Source organism: Platichthys flesus, chromosome 17 (genome assembly GCF_949316205.1).
Source record: "Platichthys flesus chromosome 17, fPlaFle2.1, whole genome shotgun sequence".
NCBI classification, from domain to species: Eukaryota; Metazoa; Chordata; class Actinopteri; order Pleuronectiformes; family Pleuronectidae; genus Platichthys; species Platichthys flesus.
In genome coordinates this window covers 5,750,149-5,775,067 of record NC_084961.1, presented here as the reverse complement: position 1 = coordinate 5,775,067, position 24,919 = coordinate 5,750,149, and the positions used below count along the sequence as shown (strand labels likewise).

General features: G+C 48.2%; 1 protein-coding gene across 1 annotated transcript; it reads right to left on the bottom strand.

Annotated features, from left to right (window-relative positions):
- Positions 1-3,693: 3,693 nt before the first annotated feature.
- LOC133972904 (adhesion G protein-coupled receptor B1-like) lies at positions 3,694-22,510 on the bottom strand. The gene is made up of 31 exons (XM_062410518.1): positions 21,808-22,510; positions 20,839-20,988; positions 20,649-20,747; positions 20,385-20,549; positions 19,830-19,994; positions 18,667-18,831; positions 18,403-18,567; positions 18,190-18,291; positions 17,973-18,079; positions 17,673-17,867; positions 17,476-17,544; positions 16,477-16,585; positions 15,798-15,941; positions 15,635-15,704; positions 15,423-15,525; positions 14,961-15,004; positions 12,822-12,948; positions 9,322-9,425; positions 9,095-9,197; positions 8,800-8,950; positions 8,598-8,667; positions 8,437-8,503; positions 8,227-8,312; positions 7,845-8,016; positions 7,622-7,717; positions 7,467-7,506; positions 6,680-7,299; positions 6,534-6,569; positions 6,316-6,420; positions 6,041-6,091; positions 3,694-5,792 (listed from the first exon to the last, which is right to left on the bottom strand). The coding sequence occupies exons 1-31, from the start codon at positions 22,508-22,510 to the stop codon at positions 5,595-5,597; spliced, it is 4,581 nt and encodes a 1,526-aa protein (XP_062266502.1). The 3' UTR covers positions 3,694-5,594.
- Positions 22,511-24,919: the final 2,409 nt, after the last annotated feature.

Genomic DNA, 24,919 nt, shown 5'->3' with positions numbered 1-24,919 from the left:
AGACACTATAAACATTGCTTTCGCAGGTTTTTGGTTCAAATAATTGACAAATGAAAGTGTTGACTTCAAGACGACGCAAGTTGTAAGGTTAAATGATCGACAAAGTACTCACAGGTCATCCGACAACACGGCTGAGGGAGCTCAACGCACAGCAAATTAAGAAGACAAATGAGTTGGATTCATCCTCAGGAGCGTGAAACTGTACGAAACATAAAGGCGATCCACCCGGTATGTAGAGATCTATCAAGACGGACTAAGAGACCTGACAGACCAACGTTACCACCCCCACCATGAGTAATACATCCTCTTTTCATAATGGAATATCTATTTATTCATGTGTCCCCAGCAGTTCCATTGAGCTGCTCAGGATCCCTTTCTGTTAAGTCACTGGCTTGTGACCACATGTGACCTCTGTCCAGGTTCTTGACTGATTTTATTTGGACCATTCACTTCATCCCTCCCCGTTCCATCAGTACCGAAGCTGATCATTAGCCTCCCCCCCGGTCCATTCCCCCCTGGGGTGGGCCGACCGTCTGAAAAGTAAGACAGGTGCGAACACCCCTTATGAAACCACTCTCGAGCGACTGCTGGCATTTCGCTGTGACGCACATTCACAGCTGTGATCCGCCACATCTAGGTCTTGGCCATTCATAGGTAGGGCAGCCACACAGTGGGGGGGCTTGTTTCATGGTCGACAGATCCTTTATCCACCCCAATTAGGAGCAGGAAAGAAAGAGAGGGAGACGCATATAGTTTCTGGGTAGACATGCGTGAGTGCTTATTTCAGTTCAATCATCGACCATATGTAATATCAACCTCCACTCCTGTCTTGTTGATTCCTGTGCTGATTATATGAGAGGACGCTGATTGGACTTTAAATACGTGTTTACGTTCAAGAGAATTCGTGCCGTTGGAGTCAACACGAGCCCGAGGGCTAAGCCGCTCAGCGTCTCGCTCTCGGATCTGTTTCGCTCGGGGACACAAGAGTGTGATTTGAGCTGAAGGACACGCTGTGCTGCGGCTCCAAAAACAATGCATGCAGCTTATCTTCAGAACCAAAGTTTGGTTCCCCAAGTAGAGCAGTGTTGTAGCGAAACATCACAACAAAAAGACCTACTCCAAAACAACAACAACACAAAATATAGAACACATGTTACCATCCAAAACAATATGTTTCGCCACTTTTTTTGTGTTTAAATATTCATTTTGTGATCATTAAACTCAATATCAATATTGTAACTATAATAACTGGAAAAAAATGTTTGATATTGTTGATATCAAGAGAAAAATCTCAAAATTTGTAAGTTTTATTATTATTTTGAAAGAGTTTAGTCAAATACTTGATAGAAATCTTCTGAACAGCTGTTAAATGGAGCCAGGGGAGTTTGTTCTCTCATCTGCTGTTTCCCAGTTCAAGAATGGATTTTAAATCTGAATATTACGGTTGGAGCTGGTTTGCATATCATTGCAGTAAAATTATAACACATCACAACTAGCAGCATTACTGCAAATGCACAAACAAAGATCTAATTCATATTCTAATGTGAAACTGTTTCTCTAATCACCACTTTTCAGTATCTCTGATAAACACTGTAGGGCAACGTGCCAACGACATCACCATGAATGATTTCATGCATAAACAGCATGAAATCGCCTGTGTTCAGTCTCGGCTGTGTCTTTCCTCCTTTGTGTTGCAGCGTCACCTCATGCGCTCTGCAAAGAGAATCACGGTCAAGATGCAGAGTTTTGCAAATCCGCTGATGTCGAGCTGGAGCAGTAGTTATCGTCGTTATCATCATTATCGGGAAATTAGGTTTCTCTAATTCCCTCCACTGGGAAGTCAGAGCTGCTTCGCCGACTGCAGAGCAGGACGACAGGAAGTGCTGGAGATTATTGTGGAGATAGTTTGCTTCTAGATCTTTTTTATTTATGCCAACACAACTTTAGCCCATCTGGCTGAAGTAACCGATCAGCATGATCCTTTGTGGCATATCTCTTTGTAGAATTTGTTTGACAAATATATCCAAATATCCAAGTAATACATATCTGAGTGAAATTTGAAATATATAGATATAAAGATAAACCTCAAAGTTAAAGATGATATATTTAAATATATTTAATGCCCTCTAGTCGCACAAGATTTGTCTTTTTCTGTTGCCTCAAACTTGATAATTATAATAATTCCATGTGCTGCTGACAATCATTGAAAATACACTATAACAGCTTTTTCTCTCTTCTCTTTTGGGAATTTAAATTCTTTCTTATCTTTGGCCATTCGGATTAGCAACTGTTGTTTCTATAGCAACAGCCTCCAATTAAGAGACTGCCAGGAGCCTGCTGCTGCTGCCAGCAAGGTGCTAATTGATACTGGCTTCCATGTTGGGAGGTGTGGGGGGTTGAGATGAGAAGAAGAGGGTGGGGGAGGTTAGACATTGACAGCTGTAGGATGTTGTTATTTGGACCCCCAACCAACACACACATACACACATCTACATATACTAATTATTGAACAAGAGAGAGAGAGGCTGTTTCACCATAAATATTCATGAGCATGTCACAGTTTAGAGCTTTTTATAGCATGTAAACTGCCTGTAGGTGTGTTTGTGGAGACAGTTGCTGTTATATTACTCGCACACTTGGATGAAGTTGTTTATCAGGCAGAAGTTTGTGTTATTCAACATTCATGTATATTTAATACTAATGGAAATTATAGAATCTAAATGTTCGAGCATCTTGTATATCTTCCTTCTTGCACAGTGATTGCAACTGTCCGCAGGTCAGGGCATGAAAGAAAGGAAAATACCGAGGGACCACAGTGACTCATGTTGTATATTTTGGATTCCACAATCACAGCAGTGAATTTGTCACCGCAGACGAGGCACAGATGACTTTTGGGCGTGAAAATAAATTAGCACAAAATGTTCCACAAAGCAAAAATTAATCAGGAGCCACTGAGAAAAATGGAGCGTGTCCTCTGAAGTGCTAACAAATATGAGAAATGTCACCCATAGTGAATCACAGTACCCAGCCGGCTCTCCAGCTGACCCCACCAAATTAGCAGAGCTCGACAAATGGATGATGTAAATCTCCTATTGCTGACGCCTTGCAGCAGAATAACAGCACAGTGTTGAAGTCAAACAAAGAAGGGATTATGGAGAAGAGAAAGCTCAGTCTCATTACCGCGGACAAAGTCGGCAAAACTAAATTTGCACCGGGTAGATTTCCTTTTCTCTAAAGAGGCCGGAGTCACATTCTGTCCTCTGTCAAATTTGTTTGTTTTCTCATTGCTCAACTTTTCAGATCTTTTTTTTTCTCGCTTTAATGACTCCGCCTCCTTTCAAGGCATCAAAATAGACCTGAGAACTGCACTTCTATCACCAGAGATTTTTTTTCCCGTCCTGCATATCACGTCTATATTTAGGGTGGCATGTTTGCCAGAGGCTTTAATGTGGCAGGAGTTCAAAATGCATTTCTTCATGTTCTGCCGCACTCTCCACACGCTGCAGTTTGTTCCTTATCCCGCGTTTGAACTTTATTTTTAGGCTTCAGATTGAGCTGTCAGGCCAACGTGACTCTGCAGGAGCCGTTTGTTCAGATTCCTGAAAGTCCTCAAGAGAATATGAGATTTTAAAGTTGTATTTCAACCACTGGTGAATAATTGAGGACCACAGTCTTCATGTAATATATATTAGTTTTTTATTAGAAATAAGTCACATTCATGTTGTGCTGTGAAAACTGTACACTGACAGAAGGTAAAACAGAACATAAAAAAACAAAGTCGAGACAAGGAAATACAAATGGGTCTTCAATACGTGTAACTCGAGGTATGAATCAGGCTGCGCCCAGGACGGACTCATTGGAAGGGACATGGGAATTGGCTGGTAATACATACTGTTGAGTTACTGACAAGGTTATTAAAAACACACTGGTACAGAAGACATGAGGATCAATTACTCGTTGCTACACAGCGGCGAGTAATAACAAACATCCTGAAGCACGGTTTAGAGATATTAATATCGTTCATTCTATAGTATAATGTTTACTTTATAGAAGTACAATTATCTACCTGTCACAGCTCCAAATATGGAGTCTTGTGCTAACAAATCTCTAGCGATTAAATTCCTTGAATTACTAATACAGATTTGTCATACAATATTCTCATAAAGCATCTTATGCCCTGTAAATATGCGGAAGATGGTATAAAACTTCTTAAAACATCGGTAAGAAAAAACTCCTGCCTAAATGATAATATCAGTCCTGCTTGAGCATCAAGCACCCATCATATTGCACTTTTTCACACTGATGGCTGAAAACACAAACGTGTTAAAGTCTTGAGGACCCGACGCTGGGCTGGAAGTGGCCATCAGCGCCGGGAGCCTCTGCTCTGTCCAAGAGTCCTGCAAGGCTGAGAAACAAAAGGGCGTTGATGAAAGGTCTCCTCGGAGCCGTTTGTATATATGTGCCACATGGAAGAGCCTGCATCTTGTGCCAGCTGAGAGAGGGCGGAGGTTTGCTACCCCCACCCCCCCCCCTACTGCAACGCCTCCTCTTATTTTCCACCAGCATTTTCCCAAGATTACACTGCTCTTCCTGTGTGAGAGTCTGTGTTCATCCCGGTGCTGGTGTTTTGGTTGAGAATAGGAATGCTGGAGAAACCAGGACGTGTTGGGTAACTTAAACGCCACCTCCATCACCACCACTCGTTGTCCCGATGCAGTCCACGTGGGCTCAGAACATTCTACTGATCTTTTGAGCCAAATGTTGTATGTGACTGTTAAATAACAATAAAACTTGTGCCCGACAGTCATGTGGGGAATGGGAAATCTAAATGGAGGCTTTTAACTCAATAATGACAATAACAATGATAATCATTGGAATAATAATAATAATAACCATGGTGGTAAAAGCGGAGAAAAATATTGTCTGCTTCATTTAAGTTGTCTCAGTTCAGAGTCTCATATTCAGATCTGTTGTAGCAGTTCAAGGTACGAAGCAGAACAAATAAACACAAAAACTGCAAAAAAAGCAAAAATGAGTGTTGGACTCCCAACATGAAACTGGTCCCTTCTGCTCTCACGCCTCGTTTTGGACGGTGACCCCGGCTGCTCGAGAAGCAGCCAAGAGTTCCGGCCACTCCCCCCGAGAAGCAGGGAGGACGCGCCGTTTGTTTTTTAATGTCAGAACATTTCTCTCCAAAGTCGAGGTTGAAGGAAAAAAGAAGCGCAGACATGTCGACCACATCTTCTGAGCCCAGGCTGGAGGGGTTCAGGAAAAACTCCCAGTGAACCACAGCCAGTCCTGGTCCATGGAAATCACTGGACACTCCACTAACCCCGCGCCCACCAGAGCACTCTGACACGAGATACTTTAAGTCCACACGGAGAAGCTACATAAACGACCCATCATCACCAACTCCACTCTTCCGTCGCTCTCTGCTCTGGCTGAGGGTTTGAAGACATTGATTCTGGGGCCTACTTCCTCACTTTTCCTCCCTCTCATGGTTTCCTCTACTCTATCCTTGCAGGATCACGTTCCCAAACCAAAAAGGTGACTAAGGTGAAATCAGGTGGCTTCGCTCGCCCCCCTCCTCCCCCTCAGACCTCTGTCTGCAGGTCGATGATGTCCTGCCCGACTAGGGGGATGCTGGTGCTGGTTTTCTCCCAATCCACAGAGTGAAGTTCCAGGGGCGAGGCGGCGAGGGGCTCCAGGTCTTTGCGCACCCAAGCAGGGGGTGACTGTGGTATTCCCCGGACTCCCTCCCACGGCCTCTCCAGAGGAGCCTGCTGTTTGTCCTGTTGGAGCAGAAAGAGGAGGAAGCACGTTAGCACCGGTGTCGCTCATCAACCCCCGAGCTATTTAACTGATTTAATAAAAAATGTGATGGGTTTCATAACGTCAAAAGAGATTTTCTAATAATGAAAGTCATATTGTCATTTGGAGGGGGGAGGAAATCATTCCTCCTTGAGGCAAGTGTAATATCTGTGTCTCATCTACAGGCAGTAAATTAGAGGTTTGTGTGAGGTTGTAAATAAACACTCACGCTGTGGTTCGTTTTGTCACTTCCTCCTGAGGACACACTCCATCTCACAGACTGTAAGAAGGAAGGAAGAAAATAAATCCTTATTCAAATGACCTCCAAGTAATGACAACCGCAGTTCAATACACAGATCACTGGTTGTTTGAAAAGGTCATTTTAGATCAAAGAATTATTTTAACATTATAATTGCCTCCGTTTTTCCTTTTTTTTTGCTTAGCATTTCCTGGGAATGAATGTCTATGGAAATGGGAGATGATCACACCATCATGATGCGTTACCTTGCTGTCAGAAGCAGGCGACTCTCGGTCTTTCTCAGCGTGATGGAGCTTCCTGTTCAGGTCCTGGAACATGTTCTGGTGGCGTTTCTTCGTGTGCATTATTTTCTACAGGAAGCAAAGACAAAGACATTTAAAATTCAGATCTAGTATTGTACGTTTCATATATAACACGTGTCATTTATAAGCTATAGAGCCAATGGTAACTAAACAATATTCACCTCAAAGTCCAGCTCAGCATATCGGGATTTCTGTCGCTGCAAAGTAAAGAGAGAGAAAGTTGGTTTAATATCAGATAAAATATTGAGCACAAGAATTCATCAAAGCGTGTATTCTGCCGCAGGTCACATTGCTTCATGGAACTTACCTCCAAGGAGCTCATGGAGAGCGTAGAGATGGTTTCGCTCTTGGACATCATGGAGTTCATGGACTCGAATGTGTTCTCCAGGCTGCTGTGGGTGATGTGAGACTCGCTGGACATGTTGTGGATGTTCTGGATGGGCGAGTCTCTCTCCGAGTACGACACGCTGACCTGGTCTGAGGGGATCGACTTCATCCCGAAAGCGGCCTGTGGCTCGGCAAAGGGCCCGCCGAGGTGCATCAGCCTGGCCTGCGGCATCTGCTCCACGCTGATGTTGTATTTCGATTGGTCGTCTTTGGGCTTGGACCTGAGCGTGGAGGTGGTGTTGGGCATGAGGACGTAGCCGCTGCCGTCGGAGCCGCTTCCCTCTGCCTGAGCCCGGGCGAGATCCGCGTCCAGCTGCTGGAAGATCTCCCCCTCGCAGACGTACACCGGTTTTCCGCAGGGGTCGACTCCACCGACCAGCCGGGTCTTCTCTCTCTTCAGGGTGAGGGTGTGGCTGGAGTATTCAGGGAGCGCATGCATGTGGCCCTTGCTGGGGTTGGATGGCAGGGTGTGGAAGTTGGAGCCCATAGGAAGAGGCATCTGAGGAGGGGGCATCTTCTCTTCAGAGGAGCTCTTCATTCCTTTTAGGACAAATGGTTTCAGAGTTAAAAGATAATAAAGAACCAGGCCACATCTGAAATATTGGCTCAATAAATGTGTCCTCTTTTTATGCATGATGAGATGTTTTAAGTGCAAGGCTAAGAGAAATGCAAATGGGAAATGGTTAAGAGCAAGAAAAAGGGCTTACCTTGTCTGCTCGAATCTCCATCCTTTTCGCTATCGGACTGCTGATGAAAGAATAAGAGATGTTCTATCAGTGCCTAATGTATGCACATATCCATTTAGAGGCAAAACACAAAAGGCACTCAAGACATTAAAAAGGCAATAAGCCAAGAAACGTACCATATGCTGGGAGTGGCCATTGTGAAGGGAACTGCCAGAGTCTCCATTGCCATCGTCCTTGCGGTCAACTACTCTGCACTTTACAGCTTCTTGAACCTAATGGATGGAGGGCGGGGGGAAAAAAGTCAGCTCGTGTAACTTCATAAATATGACCAACAAGAGAAACAACTTTTTATTATTCCTGTCACTTCATCTCATCTGCATGTTTTGTCTTGTCTCTTACCTCTCTGCGCAGGATGCAGTGAACCATGACGATGATGAAACCCTCCAGCGAGTCGAACACGGCGAAGAGGATCTGGAAGAGGGCCGAGCGGCGGTCGGTGATGGCGAGGACGGCGGACATCCAGGTGAGGGCCAGGAGAGGCAGAACCACGCAGGAGCTCCAGAGTGACGCTCTGCAGGGGGGGGGGGGGGAGGAACGGGTTTAACTCAACAGGCTCACACACAGCACTGATTCTCTACTGGCTCAGATCTATTCCCCTCCTCTTCTTTGATTGTAAGCCTTGATATCAAAGCACATCATCAATATACCCGTAATGGGACTGATGGGGGGGGGGGGGGGGTGATAAGAGCAACACTCTACAGAGAGGATCAATAGGACCTACCCAGCTCTCTCCTTCAGCTTCACGTCAGTGATGCCGTCCTTGGATACCAGCTTGTTGAAGACCAGAATACCAATGACCATATTCACCTGTTTGCGTGAAGAAGAACAAGAAAAGAACATAGATGAGAAAATGTAATAGTGGGTAATGCATTTAGAAAATGACTGTGTGTGATTCTGATGGATTGTGGGACGTCAGTGTCAGAATACACACCAGAACAACAGCTGCAGCCGGGCCGACAAAGGAGTAGAGGAGTCCGCCCTCGAGGGAGAGCCAGCAGCTAGAGAAACAAGGGAGGGAGAATATTAATGTCTGAACTGAAGGAGGAGTGAAAAGGGAAGATGCAAAGCTGGCAGGTTAAGCATTGCACTTACTAGTTGACGGTGCCGTATCCCTTAGCTTTTGTGAAACCCACTGACACAGCCACCACCAGAGCGGGAAGGCCTGCAAGATAACACAAAAAGACAGAAAGAAACGTTAAAAGGTTTTAAAAAAAAGAAGCTATTGAGGAAAGTGCAAAAGGGGAGGAAAAACAGAGAGAAGGGATGAGAGGAAGCTAAAGAGAGCTGCTCTTACCCCAGCCTAAGCACAAGAAGCGCTTGCGGATGATGCGGTTGCGCAGACGACCGGTGACGGCCATGTAGGACTGCCACGCTTCTGTCAGCACCCAGCAGAAAGAGGAGAGGAAAAAGAAGTGCAGCAGAGCAGCTACGAGAGTGCACACCACCTGTGGTAAGGAAAGGGAAGGTGGAGGGGGACAGAGGAGAAATCTGTGTCAGTGGCGCCGCTACTTGCGAAGGTCCCCAAAGCAGTGGGTCTCAGAGAGGGGTTTAACAAGAGGTTAGGATTGGGTGGACGAGCGGGGCCTTACCTTGTTGCGAGCCTGGGTTTGTCCGATGAGAATCAGGGCGTTGGAGCAGATGATGGAGAGGCAGAAGTTGATGAGGATGACGGAGCGCTCGGAGCGGATGTACCTGGAGGTTTTGGAGGAGAGAGAAGGAAAGAGTGAGTACAGGGGTAGAGGAGAGAGAAAGCAAAAACGTGCAGCGGGTATAGTTGGAGTCAGGCTTTGTTCGTGGGGGGGGGGGGGGTACTTACTTCCACACGGAGACATAGATGATGATGAGGAGCAGCAGGGTGAGAGAGGAGACCCCACAGCCAACGATGAGAGTCACGGACGGGAGCAGTGACTTGTCCATGATCTGCAGAGAGGAGACATGAACAGACTTAGAGCTGTTTGCATTCACACTGGGGCAAAGCAGCACCGAGATATACACACACACACGCGCACATCCACACACACGTGCACACAGACACACACACACAAGCGAAGCCTCTGGGTTGTGCTATCTGGAACGGCAGACAGCTCCCTGTAGGCAAACAGCTGAATGGCACAATCAGGCCACGGATGAGGCAAGGTGACCTCAAGGTGAACACGTCAGAAAGATGGAGCGGCAAACTAAACAAATGGTCAGGGTCACTGCGTTCCTCCATTGAGCTTTTGAGTCAGCAAATGAGGCGAGGAGGATACTGCACATACATCTCAGTGGGTGTGTGTGTGTGTGAGGGGGGGTAGTCCAAGTCCCAGGGGCAGCTCAGGAGGGGCCGCTGTATTGAATCATTAGTCTGAGCTGCAGTGGCAACCTTCTCATCACTGACAGACATCCCGAGCTAGTCTCTCTCCTCTCGCCCTTTTTATCATCTTGTCGCTGCGTCGGTGCCGAGCCGCAGCTCCCACCCCCCCCCGCTGGTGTGAACAGGTGGACCATTATCACCTGTGCATTAATCTGCCGCCACCTGCCCTTCTGATCTCCTGACAGCAGCTTAGCGCCTGCCACTGCCAGCGGCGGTGACTGTCCCATGTTTCAAACGGCCCTGGCACCGAACCTCTGGTGGAGGAAACGGAGACGGGGCCGACTTCTCGCCTGTCGTCCCTGCTGCTCGTTGACCCGGAGCGCTGACGGGTCACGGCTGCACACACAAATCTCACAGCTCCTTGGGAATCTGCCCGGCCTGACAAAAAAACAACCTGCGAACCCCCATTGGTGTGGATTCAATGCATCTATAATCTCGGTCTGTCTCACACCTACTCGGGGCTGTAATAAGGTAATTTAACACATCGGATCAAGTTGTTATCACCACAAAGCGTGTGAAGGATAAATTGCCCGGGCTCGGAATGGAGAAGTCATCGTCGGCAAATGGTGTGATTTCATTTTTGGATAATGAGCTGAGAGGGAAATGGGTGAGAAAGGGCCAAGTGGCTCCAAAAAGGTGAGTGAGAAAATGGAATATAATAAATCTGCAGGTTTCAAATTAGCCCAGCGAGAGGGGAAAGAAATGGACGCTGCTTTGGCCTTCGTTTGATTTATGACGTCCATAAATTCTCATTTTGCGAGCGTGTGTGACGCCCGGCTCCTAATACTTCTGCCACTGTTGATAGTGTTGCAGAACATCTAAATGGCACAACACTGAGCCATGAAGGATTGTTCCTCTCTGGGGTGATATTGAAGAAGCACAGCTGGTGAAGGCCGGCCTACGGCAGCCAAAGACTAATTTAGTGGCAAATCTGCTTCGGAATCTATCCGACTTCATCAGAAGCGCCCCAAAACAGATGGTAGATATAGAGTCAGAGTGTCTTTTTTTTTTAGCTTTAACCATATCTGGGGGGGGAATGAAAAAGAAATGGGTGATACAGTGTGTTCTGCTCCCTCGCTTCACAATCTCTATATCTGGGTTGACGCTTCCACCGTGGACCTCTGAATGAAATCCAGTCAGCCAGATTGACCCAAATATGGAGAATGTCTTCTGCCTGTCCTTGACTGAATCACATGTTCTAATTTCGAGCACAGACGAGGCACGTGAAAAAAAACTTTAAACATTAACGTCTTGGATTTTTCTATTCAATCACCCCAGTGGTTAAGAGGCTCTTCTGTACTAACTATATAAAATGCTCCCTGTAGACCATCATGTGTCCAACGCACATGAGTCTTGAAGCCAGACCACAGTGAGCGAGAGCTGCAACACACACACACACACTGCGGTATCTGCCCGTTTCCCCCCCGCTCCCCTTCTCTCCCTCATATGTCTCGCAGGGAAGATGTTATTGAAAACGTCCATGGCTCACATCAAAGGGTGGATGGAGAGACGGAGAGGTGGGCGGGGGCTGGGGAGCCATCAATGCATGACCAGACGTCTGTCTCTCATTGGTCCGCCTGGCTGTCATTTTAAGACTCGCTGCTGTGGCCGAAGAGGAAGATTGAACAAGCAGGAGGAAGAGGAGGAGGAAGAGGAGGAGGGAGGTGGACGTAATCGAGAATTCAGAGATATTGGCAGAGGGAATGATTGGCGCAGCTGCCTTTTTTACTGTCTTGGGAGGGGGGGGGGGGGCATGTGCAGCCCTATAACAAAAAGATGGGCGGCGCTGTTCAGACTGGCAACTGCAGGACAAATCAAATCTGGGGTGTAAACAACAGGTTGGAGAGGGAATTGATTCAGACGCAGAAAAGCACTGCAGTCCGGAGCCGCCGCGAGCTGCTCTGCCTCCGACTGCACGACGCATAACGAGAAGAGAGGAGGAAATTAAGAGATTCAAACTTCAAATCGGAATTTCCTCAAACTGATAAATATCTGTTGCTTCCTTCCCCCACGACTGTGCAGCAGCAGCAGTCAGATGCACAGCAGAGATGGACAGTCCTGGGGGGGGTGGCTGTTCGGAGGAGAGAGGAGGAGGGAAGTGGGGGGGGGGGGGGGCTTTATGTGTGTGTGTGTGTGTGTGTGTGTGTGTGTTTCCCTCAGCACCTCAGTTATCAAAAGAAAAATCACACAGGCGGAGTTTGCCTGCAGAAGCCGTTACCAAGGCAACTGGAGATGGAGCAGCTTTACAGGCACCACAGTCTATGGGGGGGGGGGGGGGGGGGGGGGTACACATTGTCTTTGCGCATGCATAAAAAAAAAAAAGCTAATATCTATTGGCAGATTTCAATGATGGAAACATCAGGTGCTCGAACTGTGAACACACATAATTTAGAAAACCTGCATAATCGGGCATTAAATGTTACCGCTGATTACACAACGATCATTACACAACGATCAATAAAACATGTCTGTGTGTCTAAATGTTCATGCACAAGCAAAATGTCTAATGCATAAGAGACCCCCCCCTCTCCCATTGCTGCAATACGCTATTATCCTTTTTTTTCCTTCTTCTTCTTCAATTATGCAGCTGATTGCAAGAATCACATTGACTCGCTCCTGCACGAACAGACACGTCAAATGTGCAAATCGCCGGAGCTTTAGTTTGAAAAAAACCCGCACATGCAATATGCCCGCATATCAACACGTTGCGTGGTTTATTTCCACCCGACGATCAGATTAATTAGAATCAAATCGATCCGTGTCCGAGCAGCGGCACCTGCACGGAGACAAAGCGGCTGCGCTACGGCAGAGGAAGAACACACAAAACCCTCCGGCTGCATGACAAAACAACAAGTCGATCACACCGCACCGCATTCACACCGTGCACGGATAAAACATTTCAGATGCAGGAGATAAAAACGACCACAGATTTTTTTTTTCGCGAGCGGACCGGGGAGACTTACCGAGTCGAAGTTGATGCGCGCTAAAATGGCGAAGGTGGAGGGGCTGTCACACACGCATTTGGTTCTGAATGAATGAACGGGCACCGATCTGCAGCTCCGAGCCGACCACGAGCCGAGCAGCGAGGAACTGCACAGGGAAGGAGAGAGGGAACAGGGTTAGGAGGAGAGGAGGCATCTGACGAGCCCCTCATGTGAAGGGAAGGTCTCATAATATCACATAACAAAAAAAAGAAAAAGAAACACACACACACACACACACTTGGTATATTCTGCTTATGATAGGTCAGTGTGATTTGAATTTCAAGCAGCACACTTGCATATAAATCTACTTTTTTTTTAATAAGCCATTTTAATCCACTGACATCACTTCTGTGCTCCGGTGTGATGAAGACAAATATTATTTTTCTGTAACCTGAGGGCGCTCACTTGCATCCCAGGCAGCTTTGATAATGGCTTTCACGTTTATGTGATTAATAGCCATCTTTGCCGGGATTAATGATGATAGGCCCCTTTCATAAATCTCAATGTTAGCATAATCTGTATCGGCCCCCCTTATGGCTCATCTTTCCTCGCTTGACACCAGATTATTGGCAACACTTGGCCGGGGCACAGGGGCGACAAAGGACAATGTGTTCCCTCTTTTGAGAAAGCAAGGAGGAGGGAGCGTGAAGACGAGGGACTCGGCTCTGAACTTTTTTTCTGAAACAACTTAATAAACACGGAAACATTGGCTCCTGTTTAACAGATCACAGGACAGAGATGAACACATGAAGAACAAACAGCGTGAAAGCAGCGAGTGCTTCGTTGTGGCCCCTTCGAATGAGATGCCCTTGTCTGATTTCAGATTGACTTCTTAATCTGCAGTGTTTTTTGTGCAGATCTCGACTTTAAGCCGAAGAAAAAAAATCAATCTCCAGCCTTCGTGTGTGAGCAGCAAAAGCCGGAGAGCAGCGAGCACAGAGGAGGTTGAGGCTGCGCCCTCAGGCTCCCACTGACTGACTGACTGACTGGTGAACACAAAGGGGCATCATAGCCAGCAGGTCCAGCCTGGTACAGAGCGTCATGGTCGGACAGCCGCAAGGGGGGGGGATATCATGAAGCCAGTTAACTGGAATGGTGTCTTACACAGGCTGGGCTGCAGCGTTTAATGCTAGCAGCCTCCAGGCCGTCACATCATCCAGATGTGTGTGATGCAAACTGGGCCTTTTAAAAAAAAAAAAGAAGCAGGCGTGGTCCCATCTTTTGTTTTTATGTTACACAAGCCCTGACCCTGAACTGCCCCCCCCCCCCCTCAGCCAGAAGCTTCCTCCTCTGTCGTTTCCGCCGTCCCTCTCCCTCTCCAGCCGTTAATCACATCCGCTGTCAGGAATGAACAGAATTTGACTGGAGGCACTTGGCCCTCCCTCTGAAAGTGTACGAGTTAATTACAGCTTCTCCTTTTGATTCATTCTTGCCTTTGCTTATGCTTCCACTCTGGTTGTTATAGTTTATGTGGAAAAGTGTTCGTGTGTGTGTGAGGGAGAAGGGGGGGGGGGGGGGGGGGACAAGTCTATCTATATGCAAATGGTCCACCTGTGAGTTCTCGAGGAGGACAGAGTGGGCCCGGGGCTGATTGATCCCGGGCCCGGCCACCAGGAGCTGCTCTCCTAAGTCATTTGAATGTGTGTAAGCGTCCTTTAAAACTCTCGAGCTGTCACAGTCATTAAGCTCGGCGGTGACATATGAACGAATGGGCGGAGAGGGCGAGGGAGGGAGAGGGGCCATTGTCTGTCGGGTTGGCACTCTGTGGTGTGACCTGCAGGGATGCTGCCGGTGGATTTACTCACTGATGTATGTAATGAGGTCATTAGTGTATTTATCCCCCCCCCCCCCCCCCCCAGCCTGTTTGGGGCAGTCAGCATGTGAGACGAACCGGGGAGCCAACACACCGGGCCGTTCCTCTCTCCTCCTTGTCCGAAATGACTTTGGCATTTTCAAATGGCTGAAGCGTTGTTGCTCTGTCTCCCATTAGGGGGCCGGTTGAACGTTTGCTGGCGGTGACAGATGAGTGACTGACAGACGATGAACAACGCCGGGCCTCAGATCAGCCGAGGCGCAGGACAGAACACGTGGGGTCGATGAGTAAGAGGAGACACTTACGTTTCGCTCTCGTCCCACGACAGGCACGTCTCATTCATGGTGCCCTGCGAAAAGGAGAGGAAGAAGAAGAAGTGAGCGAGGGATCTCCACAGCAAAATAGAAAAAGAGGGGACACACGTAGGCTGGGACACTGTACTATCAAACGTGTGAGATGCAACAGCTTGCCACCGCCCCCCCCCACCCCACCCCACCCGCCGATATTCCTGGCCACCCTCCCACGTTAATACGAAGTACAGAACTAAAAACAGCGTCTCGCCGGCTGCCGCAGATGAATTACTTGCACGTGATCTGTGATTTATCATCATCATCATCATCATCCTCACTGACCAGTCGTACGTAAAAAGTCACAGTGTCGCTGTAAATGTCAACAAAATGTCAGGCCGTGTACGTGGCGGTGAGCATACACCCGGAGGAGGGGCAGCGGGGGGGGGGGATGCTACCACGTTAGATTGGGTAACTTACATTCTGGAGGTGGGGGAACTCGATCTCAACCGGGGAGGACAGGAGAGTCGTGGTGGGGTTCACGATCACCGTCACCACTTTGGAGTTGAGCAGGGTGGAGTTGCTGCGGAGAGGGAGGAGGTGACACGGTCAGCGTTGGTGCACATGGGGCTTTATGGAAGAAGGATTATGGTGAATGGTCAGTTTGATAAAAAGCAGGAGAGCGGTCCTACCTCTGGAAGGACAGGATGGAGGTCAGGTTCCTGTAGAGGACGATGCCGGTCACAAAAGTGCTGTTGCCGTCTGGGAAAGAACAAAACACCAGATTTTAGATTCAATTGCATAAAACGGAAGATCAGTTGATCTGCAGAATAAATGACGCGTCTGGGAACTCACCAGATTGCTTAATGGACAAAGCATCCCGGGACACTGAGATCTTCTCCTCGGAGTTCCTGACCCAGTCCAGCATGCCCCTCCAGCCCTTCACGGGGAAGGTGAAGTTGGAGTTTGTGGTGGCCGGGCGCTTGTGGATGCTCAGCACTGCAGGAGGACACAGATTCACACACTTTGTCTTAGACGTCATCCACTTCTACACATTTCTTCTTTTTTTTTTTTTTTTTATCTCAATGAACTGAAGCCAACGATGCCAAGGACATTTGTTGTGTTTCATGCGTCATGTGTGTCACTTCCCACTAAGTCCTGTGAGAATGTCACCTTCACCACAACAGTTACACGAGTCACCGACAAGAGATTCAAGCTTGAAACTTGCAGCTACTCTCACAGTGTTTTTAACAGGATTGGTAAGTCCCTGCCAGTAGCCATGTGTGATGTGAAATACACTCGTGATTAGATGCAGAACATCTTGGAGATGACACTGATGCTGATGTAGTGAGGCCCATGGACTCTGTCAGGGTGCTAAGTGATGCTTTGTGCTGCTGCTTGTATGGACTCAGTAACGGGCCCCAGATTAAGATTGATGCACTGGGGCCGGACTAAAGGACACATCATCCTGAGGAGACAAGGGGCAGCTGGTGGCGGCGGGGGGGGGGGGGGGGGTGGGGGATTCAAGGCTCACCGAAATTCTCGGTGACTTCGTAGACGTCCTCGAAGCTGCTCATCTGCGTCCCCATCATGTTCACAAAGTCCTCAACCAGGCTGAAGAACTCTTTAATGCTGGCGCCCATCTGGATTTTAAAAAACAAGAGGAGGGAAAGGTTAGAAAAAGGGCACAGCTGTCGACACAACTGGTTTAATTAGGCACGAGGCCGCTCTTTCATAATTACAACTCCCTGTCTGGATTTTTTCTATTCTCATGACAGAGCGGCTTGTGCTTATTCTTTCACAGCGCTCAGCAGTGGAGCAGGGAATAAAGAAACACACTTCTTGCTGCTACGCAACCCCAGAACTTCCTGAAGGTCCATAAATGGGCAGGCTGTTGATTCATACACTGTCCTCTCGCTCGGTGGAAGGGAGGGCTGCATGACTTGCGTGTCTCTGACGCAGAGCTGCATTGATGTGGGCGCAAGGTGTGTGTGTGTGTGTGTGTGTGTGCATGCGTGTGCGATGTGCTCGCCTGTGTCCCCTCACAAATGCCATCGGTATGTAGGACGCCGGAGACACTCGCAGATTGCAAAGTGGGCGTAGTGATTCTCCCTGGTTCAGTCTCGCTAGCGCTCCCTCTACGTTTGCTGTCACCTTCAAGCGCTCGCTTTCTCTCCCACTGGTCGCTGTGTGCACTAATGTGCGTTTTGCTCTCTGCAGTGTTTGTGCAACTCTTATCTTTCCCAGGGAACTCGATAAGAAATAACAGGGAGAGGGAATGTGTCGACAGGTGGTCAAACAAGTCCTGTATGGTTTGTTGTAACGGAACATTTCTGAGATATAAGCTACTGATAGATAATAAGTCAGCCTCTGGACATTGAATTCACGTTTCTCACAACAGGGTAATCTGAGATACGTCTCCAGCTCTCCTGCATTTGGGAGTGATCGTCTAAAGGTTACAGAACGACGACATAACAGACTTTTCATTCCCTCTTCCCCCCCCCCCTCATAAGCACAGCCTCTTATCACGTACCAGTTGAGCTTCTTCCCATTTGTCACGGTGTTCCTCGTTCAGTAAGTCGCTGATGGTCTGGACGTAGTTCTGTGGATCATAAAGCGGAGGCACAGGTGTAAGAAGATTCCAAATCCAGCTTAACCACAAAGAGAAGCACTAGAGACACATTCCAAGAAGATACAATTATTTTGGTTATTTGAATGATTTCAATTTACCGCGACATCAGCGCTGCTCAGCCTCAGCTTGGTTCCCTTGTACAGCTCAGTTGTGTTCTTCAGGATCTCCATGATGGCCATGAGGTCGCCGCTGTACTTGGTGCCCTCATCGGAGGAGAATCGCAGACGAGAAATCACCTCAGCGACTCCGTCCGTGCTCTGGCCGACCTGCGCTTTGGAGACGTAGTCCCTCGACTGCAGGAGAGGAGACAGGAGGTTAATCGGAATGTTCTGACCTGCGCCGGGTTTGTCTACACCGCTGTTTAACATCTCAACAAGGGGCGTCTTCTCGGGGCTTACCAGCATCTGAATGTTCTGGTAGTTCTTGGAGACGCACTTGACGTGAGATGGGGCCTCCCAGGAGGCGAGACCTACAGCGTCCAGGGTGCAGCGGCGCAGAATCATACCTGTCGTTTAGAAAGAGAGTGCTTGAAGTTGGTGTGACAGGCATGACAAACAGTTTAACGTGTGTGTATCCAATCAACGCAACACATCGCTGTGTGTAATGTCACTGTACCTGAGGCGTCGGCGGGGCAAGCGATGGCAGCCATGTCTCCAGCGGGGGTTTGCTTCCACACAACTTCTCCAGTGTTCTGCTCGGGGCAGATCTCATGGGGCTCTGAAAGGTGACGAGAACAATGCATTCATTATGATGACCAATTTATCTCCTGATTGGACTGCGTTAAGGTGAAGTCACACTAATTCATTGTGGTGAATTGAAGTCACTCACCAGGGCATCTCTTCTCACTGCAGCGTCTCTGCTCTCCCTTCCCACCAGGGCAATGTTCTCCGCCAAAGAAAGGCCCCTCACACACTCGGTGTCTCTGCTGATCGCCTCCACCGCACGTCCTGCTGCAGCTGCTCCAGGTGGTCCACGAGTTCCAGCGTCCATTAACTAAAGACAGAGGACATTTTCAATCACACACGTCTAATTCATGTGTCTTTTATTTACACAGGGATTGTTGAATATGGGAATTTTCTTTTTTCTCTTTACCGGGACAGTCTTTCAGGAAGCAGTTGTTGGTTTCTTTCCAGCCCCCGTGGCACTCAGAGCCGCCATAGGAGGGTCCGTTGCATTCCCTTGTCCTCTGCATGGTGCCGTTGGAGCAGGAGGCAGAACACGCGCTCCAGCCGGACCACTCATTCCAGGATCCGTCCACTGGAGGGAGACAAAGGATGGTACATATGCAGGAGAGTGAGCAAGGACGAGGCAGACCCACAGGCCGGAGGCATCGAGGCAAACTCGCTGATGCCATTAAGAATTCACATGACCTACTCCAGTTCAAGTGAAACCTTCAAACTTGGCTGTATGTACCTGTCCTATCAAGTTTACCTCTTTATGGACAATATGACAATTTTTTCTTCTTACATAGCAGAACTTTACAAAGAAAATCCATTACTGGGCATTTGTAATAAAGGGAATAGACACATAAAGGAAAAGGAATATTGATTTACACTTTTCATGCTCCAGTTTCAAATTCGGGAGAAGAACTGCCTTGAAAAATTGAGGCACTTTAGAAATAGAACAGAGAAAGAAATCAATGGTAATTGCTGCTATATGTTGCCCTGTAAGACGGTGAGGCACATCACGTGGCCTTAAAAGGGTTGGATTGGCCAAAATAATGTTTCTATCACTCTAAATGGACCATGAAGAGAGAGAAATAATGATTTTGCCGAACAGATGTTGTTCGAGTAACCGGAAGCGACCCGAGCCGCGATGCACAGAGACATCTGCTGAAACGCAGAGATCAAATAACTGTTAACAGCCCAGCGTCACTGGGAAGAAGAAGTAGCTGTGCAAACTGAAATCCTTTCAGCACACGTGTAGGAGGCTGAAAGGGAAAGAGCCGAGCTTCTAACGCATTCAGTGACCATGAGCACAGCGTGAGTCACCGGCCGTTCTCTATCAACCACTGACTAATTCCAACAGAGGCTTTTATTGTGTTGATGTGTCAGATGTAATGTCAACCTGCCACTGTGCTCACAGATTGTGACGGGGGGGGTTTATGCCAATACTTTGTGTAATTATCTCTCAAAACAGCATGAATAGAGTGAAGTCGGGAGTCAAGCATCACTGCCAGAGTCAGGAATTCTGGTATTTGGTAGCAGATAAATAGAAATACCATGACGCATTCTCAAGATCTCGAGATGACTCACCTGGGCAGACGGCGATGTTGCAGAACTTGGTTTGTCTTGTGGGGCCGCGGCAGGGCTCTCCTCCGTTCTGGGGCAGCTTGCATGTGCGGGTGCGGTCACGGTAGCCACGGCCGCAGGTGGATGAGCACAGGCTCCAGGGGGTCCACTCGTCCCAAGCACCATTCACTGCACACGGGTCACAAACAGCATGAGTTTAATACAGGAAGGTAGAAGAGAGAATCTACAGTTGAGGAAAATTCTGAAATCTCCACTAGATGGTGCAGTCCTCCACATAATCCGTTTCACAAGGCACTACATGTTGACACAGTCAAGGAAATGTATTAAAATATTGAATTTCTGTCTCCTCGCCGCAATTCGTTTGCTTATCTTGATCTACTTTTCCTTTGTGGCTGCTTGAAGTCAAATAATTAAGCAACTTGAACAACTTTTAACCATTATTGTGTAACTTCAAAAACTGGGCCAAGTATGGTCCCTGAATAACAGTCTCCTTTTTCTCTTTATTCCCCCCCCCCCATCCATTACGTTTACAGCACAGAGGAGGAAGCGGGCACTCACCGGGGCAGACGACGGTGTTGTTGCAGAGGCGGTTCTCACGCAGGGGCCCGGTGCACTGGGTGGTGAAGGAGGAAGTAGCACAGACGCGGGTGCGACCCTGCCAGCCCTCCCCACAGGTGATGGAGCACGCACTCCAGGAGGTCCACTCATCGGTCTTAATCTCCACTGTGGAGAAAACGTGTGTTAGAGGGAAATCTTCAAACTTTCTATGGATAAATTATCAATAAGTGAAGCGCAGCTTGCTGAGGGTCCTTGTGATCTCACCTGTTTGGGGGGCAACAACTCCCTGGCTGGATTCAGCGGCGCTGTCCCTCTTCAGACCGACGATGGCCCGCAGACCCTGGCTCCTGGATCGCTCTTTGCCTGAGGGAATCAGAAGATTGCAAAGATTATTCCACTGAACTGGAGGCACCTGCAGCCAAGTGTTCCCCAGCTGATTGACAGGTGGGCTTACCAATGCAGGCCTGAGGGTTGCAGGCGCGTCCTTCTTCAACAGTTCCGTTGCACACGCTGTCCTCGGGCTGGCAGGTCCGGCTGCGCACCTGGACTCCGCCGCCGCACTCCTGGCTGCACTCAGACCAGCGACCCCATCCAGCCCAGCCTTCTGCAAGGACGACATGAGAACAGATACTGAGGCAAAGGTGCAAACGGGTTCATTCAACTGACTCAAAAAAGCAGACAGGAAGTGAGTAATATTTGTTTTATAAACAGCGAATGAGAAAGTAAGCTCTTTGCGAGCAGACGCGAGCACTCAGGCCGATAGAGGCTCCATTTGAAATGGTGATTGTCTGCTTTTAACCACTCACCGTGTGAACCACGGCAGAGCGGCGTGTGAGGCCGACCGGCGGGTTGCCGTGACGACCGGAATTGCTGCACACCGATTTCCGCTGCAAGCTGACTGAGGTCTCTGTGCTCTCCCCCCCCCCCCCCCACCCCCCAGCCCCCAAAACCCTAATCGCACAAAAAATGGCCTCTCTATCTCTTCCAAACCCCCCTGACCTTGCCAAGCATTAAATCGATCATGTCTCCCTAAGAGAAAGGGAGCGCCTGTGATGTGTGGTTCTGCCACTTAAGCCTCAAGATGCTGTGGCAAATTACTGGAGCACCTTTGATTTACTTCTCATTGCTTCGTGGAGGTGGAGTGCACATCCTCCGCCTGGGCCCCTGTGCTGCGAACACGGATCATTAACCTCGGCAGACAAACAATTAGTGCCTGCCTGGTCCACAGAGATGTGAGATCTTGGATAACATGACCTCCCTCAGACGATAGTCATGTCCAGCAGGGGTCGTTATAAAACAACACAACAGACCTGGAGAATCACTCTGTTATTGTTTGAGTCTGACCTCTTGATTATTTTTTTGTTTTTCCTTCTTTCCCCATTGAAAACAAGTTTAACAAACCAAACTAAACAAATGAACTTACTGATAATCTCAGCATCGCGTCTGTTGTCTTTGGGAACAGCCACACAGTTCTCGACGTAGACTCCGCCCCTGAAACAGCTTCCTGGTTTCCTCTTTGGGGCCTCCCAGCACTGGCAGGGGGTGTTCATGATGCCGCAGGGATAATCATGGGTGCTGCTGGACAGACACTTCTCCAGCCACTGGCACAGCATCTGGCAGGCAGGCATGCTTGGGTTCCTCTTCCCCACGACCAGAAATTCAGCCTTGAAGTTGCTGCCGTCGCTCTCCCCGTCCACGATCTCCAGCCCGTTCCTTGGCGCCACTTTGCGGATCTGCAGAAACTGCTTGCTGGACTCCAGGTAGGTGACAGTGGTTGAAGCGTCACACAGCCGAACGACCTCGTCGAAGCTCTCCATGCCCAGGTAGGTGCGGGAGGTCTCGATGAAGGAGTCGAACTGGAAGGTTCTGATCTGGCGGGGCACGCAGGAGTCGGTGGGCTTTGTGATTTTCATGTAGACGGTGTAGCGGCGAGGATCGGGGTTCTGCAGGGTCCAGGAGCACGGTGTGGAAGGCAAGGTGGTCGTCGAGGAGAACACGCCGAAGAAGCGACTCTGCTCCAGGGTGGCGCAGGTGGCCGAGGCGGGGCCGGAGGGGGTGCAAGTTGACAAACCAAAACAAAGAAGGACGAGGGCCACACAGGGGCCGGTAAGAGCGGACGACGCCATTGGGTCGGCTCAGATAAGGGATGCTGATGTACTTTCTGGTTTAGTCAAGATGTTTTTTTATCTTCTTTGTTGCAAGTTACTGCACTTGTTTCAGATCTTCTGACTTCTCTTCAAAACCTCTCTGAAGAATCAACAGACTTGTAGGTTTTAGAGCTTCAGACAATCTGTCATGTCTCTTTCAGAAAAGGAGCTGCAGAGAAACATGGAATGAAACACAGGAACAACATTCTGTTAGCGTGCTTCAACAATCTAAATCATCAGAGCAAATATCAGTATGCAGGAGAAGAGCTTTCTCCAAATCAAATGTGCAATTTTCATAATACTCGTGGAATGCATTTTAATAGGACCCACTGTGGAAATGATATTTATTCATCAGGGATTTGCCAGTGATCAGTATCATTGTGTTTCAGGGCAGATTCGATGATCTAAATGCTCAGTTCTTCGGGACATAATTGCTCTGCCACTGCAATTACAGTCCTTCACAGCAGGCTGGTATCTCCGAGCTCTTTCCTCCCACACACTGAACCGATCCGTGAATCATGTGCGTCAGTCTGACGTTCATAGAGGCATTGCCACTGGCAACCACAGACACTTATTAGTTCTGTTATTCGTACAATGCACTCTTCACTCGAGTGGTAAACAAGAGAAATGGTCGGTCTGGGTCCACGGTGAAGTGTGATTACATATCCTGCTGTGGCATCTGTGCTCCGGAAATCTGTCCTGCGTTGCATACCTGAGCACGAGGTGCAATGAAATATGCTCCCAGAATGACAAATGACAGCCACTCTTGCAAATGCATGAAAGTTAATGCAGATGCATGCACGTTTTAAACTTGTGAATCACTTAAAGCTTCTCTAATCAGGACCTGATGCTGCTCTGCAAATGGGCAACATGCAGTCAAATGAAGCATCTACAGTTCTCTCGATAATTCATATTTGACTCATCTTGCAAACATGCTGAATGTGGACTTGACTCGAGCCTGTGCCACTGCATGACTAATAGAACCTGGAGAAAGAGCGCAGAGCCAATATAACGGTGTGAGTGCTCGAGTGGACCGGCTCAAATAACAGGAGCTGCTCATTGGAGCCCAGAGGAGGGGAGTAAAACACTGTCGCTCAGCAACAAGTTCCTCAGGCACCCAGTGGTCTTCTCCTTTTCATGTTTTTCTACTAATTGAGCAAAGTCATCGTCACCTGAAACAGTAAAAGTATGATCAGACATGGGATAGTGTTCGCATGATGTGTTATCTAAGATTTACCAGTGACAGCCTGTGTTTGCTGTGTGTGACTGAGGTAATAATCATAAAGAAGTGGGGCAGTGCAGGAGACTGACGCCTGCAGTGACATTGGCTTTGAGGAGCACCTGTGCTATTCAGTCGGGAAGAACTCATAATTACGTTCCTCGCAGTTCTTTTCACATCTCTCCCTCCCTCCCTGTCTCTCGCCATCCCTCCCTCCCCTCTCCTCTCTGTGAGCAACACAGCAAAGACCTCTGCTTTGTGTGGGTGGATGCCTCCCTCCCTCCTTCCCGCCTCACTCCTGCGTCCCAACAACCGGAAGCTCCATGAATGGGCATCTGATGAGGCGCACAGCTACAAGAGAGAGGAGGTCCAGATGTCGTAAGAGAACTCAGTGTGTATCTTGCTGTCCTTTACCTGCCCCCCCCTCCACGACAATTCTGGCCCTTTCTCTTCCTTGTGTATTTGCTGTCGTCAACAACATTTCTGCAAAGCAGGCGGTCTGAAGAGCAGATTGTTGTTATGGAGACAGCATTTATTTTCTGCAGATCGGTGTGAAAACAAAGCAACGAGCTTGAAAATAACCGTCAGCGACATGCTCTCTATTTTTATAAACAGTTATGTAGCCGCCTGCCACAGACACAGAAAGCTTTGCAGAACTCATTAAGGGTATAAACCCAAAAGAAGCTAGGATGAATGAATATCTGCAGCATCAATCAAGTCATTTAACATTTAACTATAGGAAAAGCAATGAAAAGATAAATCAGATAGAAACTGAAATAAATTTAGACCCTAACCCTAACCCTAACTGATTATGAGTTCATCTTATGATTGTCCAGCTAGACTATAACTACATAGTTGCTTTTAATCTTCAGTCTTCTGTTCAAGATGAGATTTGTGTGCAACAGGTAGAGAAAGATGGACTGATGTTAACAGTTTCCTGACATCATTCTTACCCTTTGATAGTCGCTCTGTTTAATTTGAGGCAAACTCAGGAGTTATGTGGCCATTATACAAGTCATCCGTCATCCATAAACTGCACACGCTCTCTCTTTTTGCTGTACACCCGGAGGCAAGTAGCTGCACACGTGTGCAAGAAACTGTGCTGGGCAGCTTCGTTGCAAAACCGTGTGACAGCAAAAGCAACCAGCAGGAAAAGGGAAACAGATTGC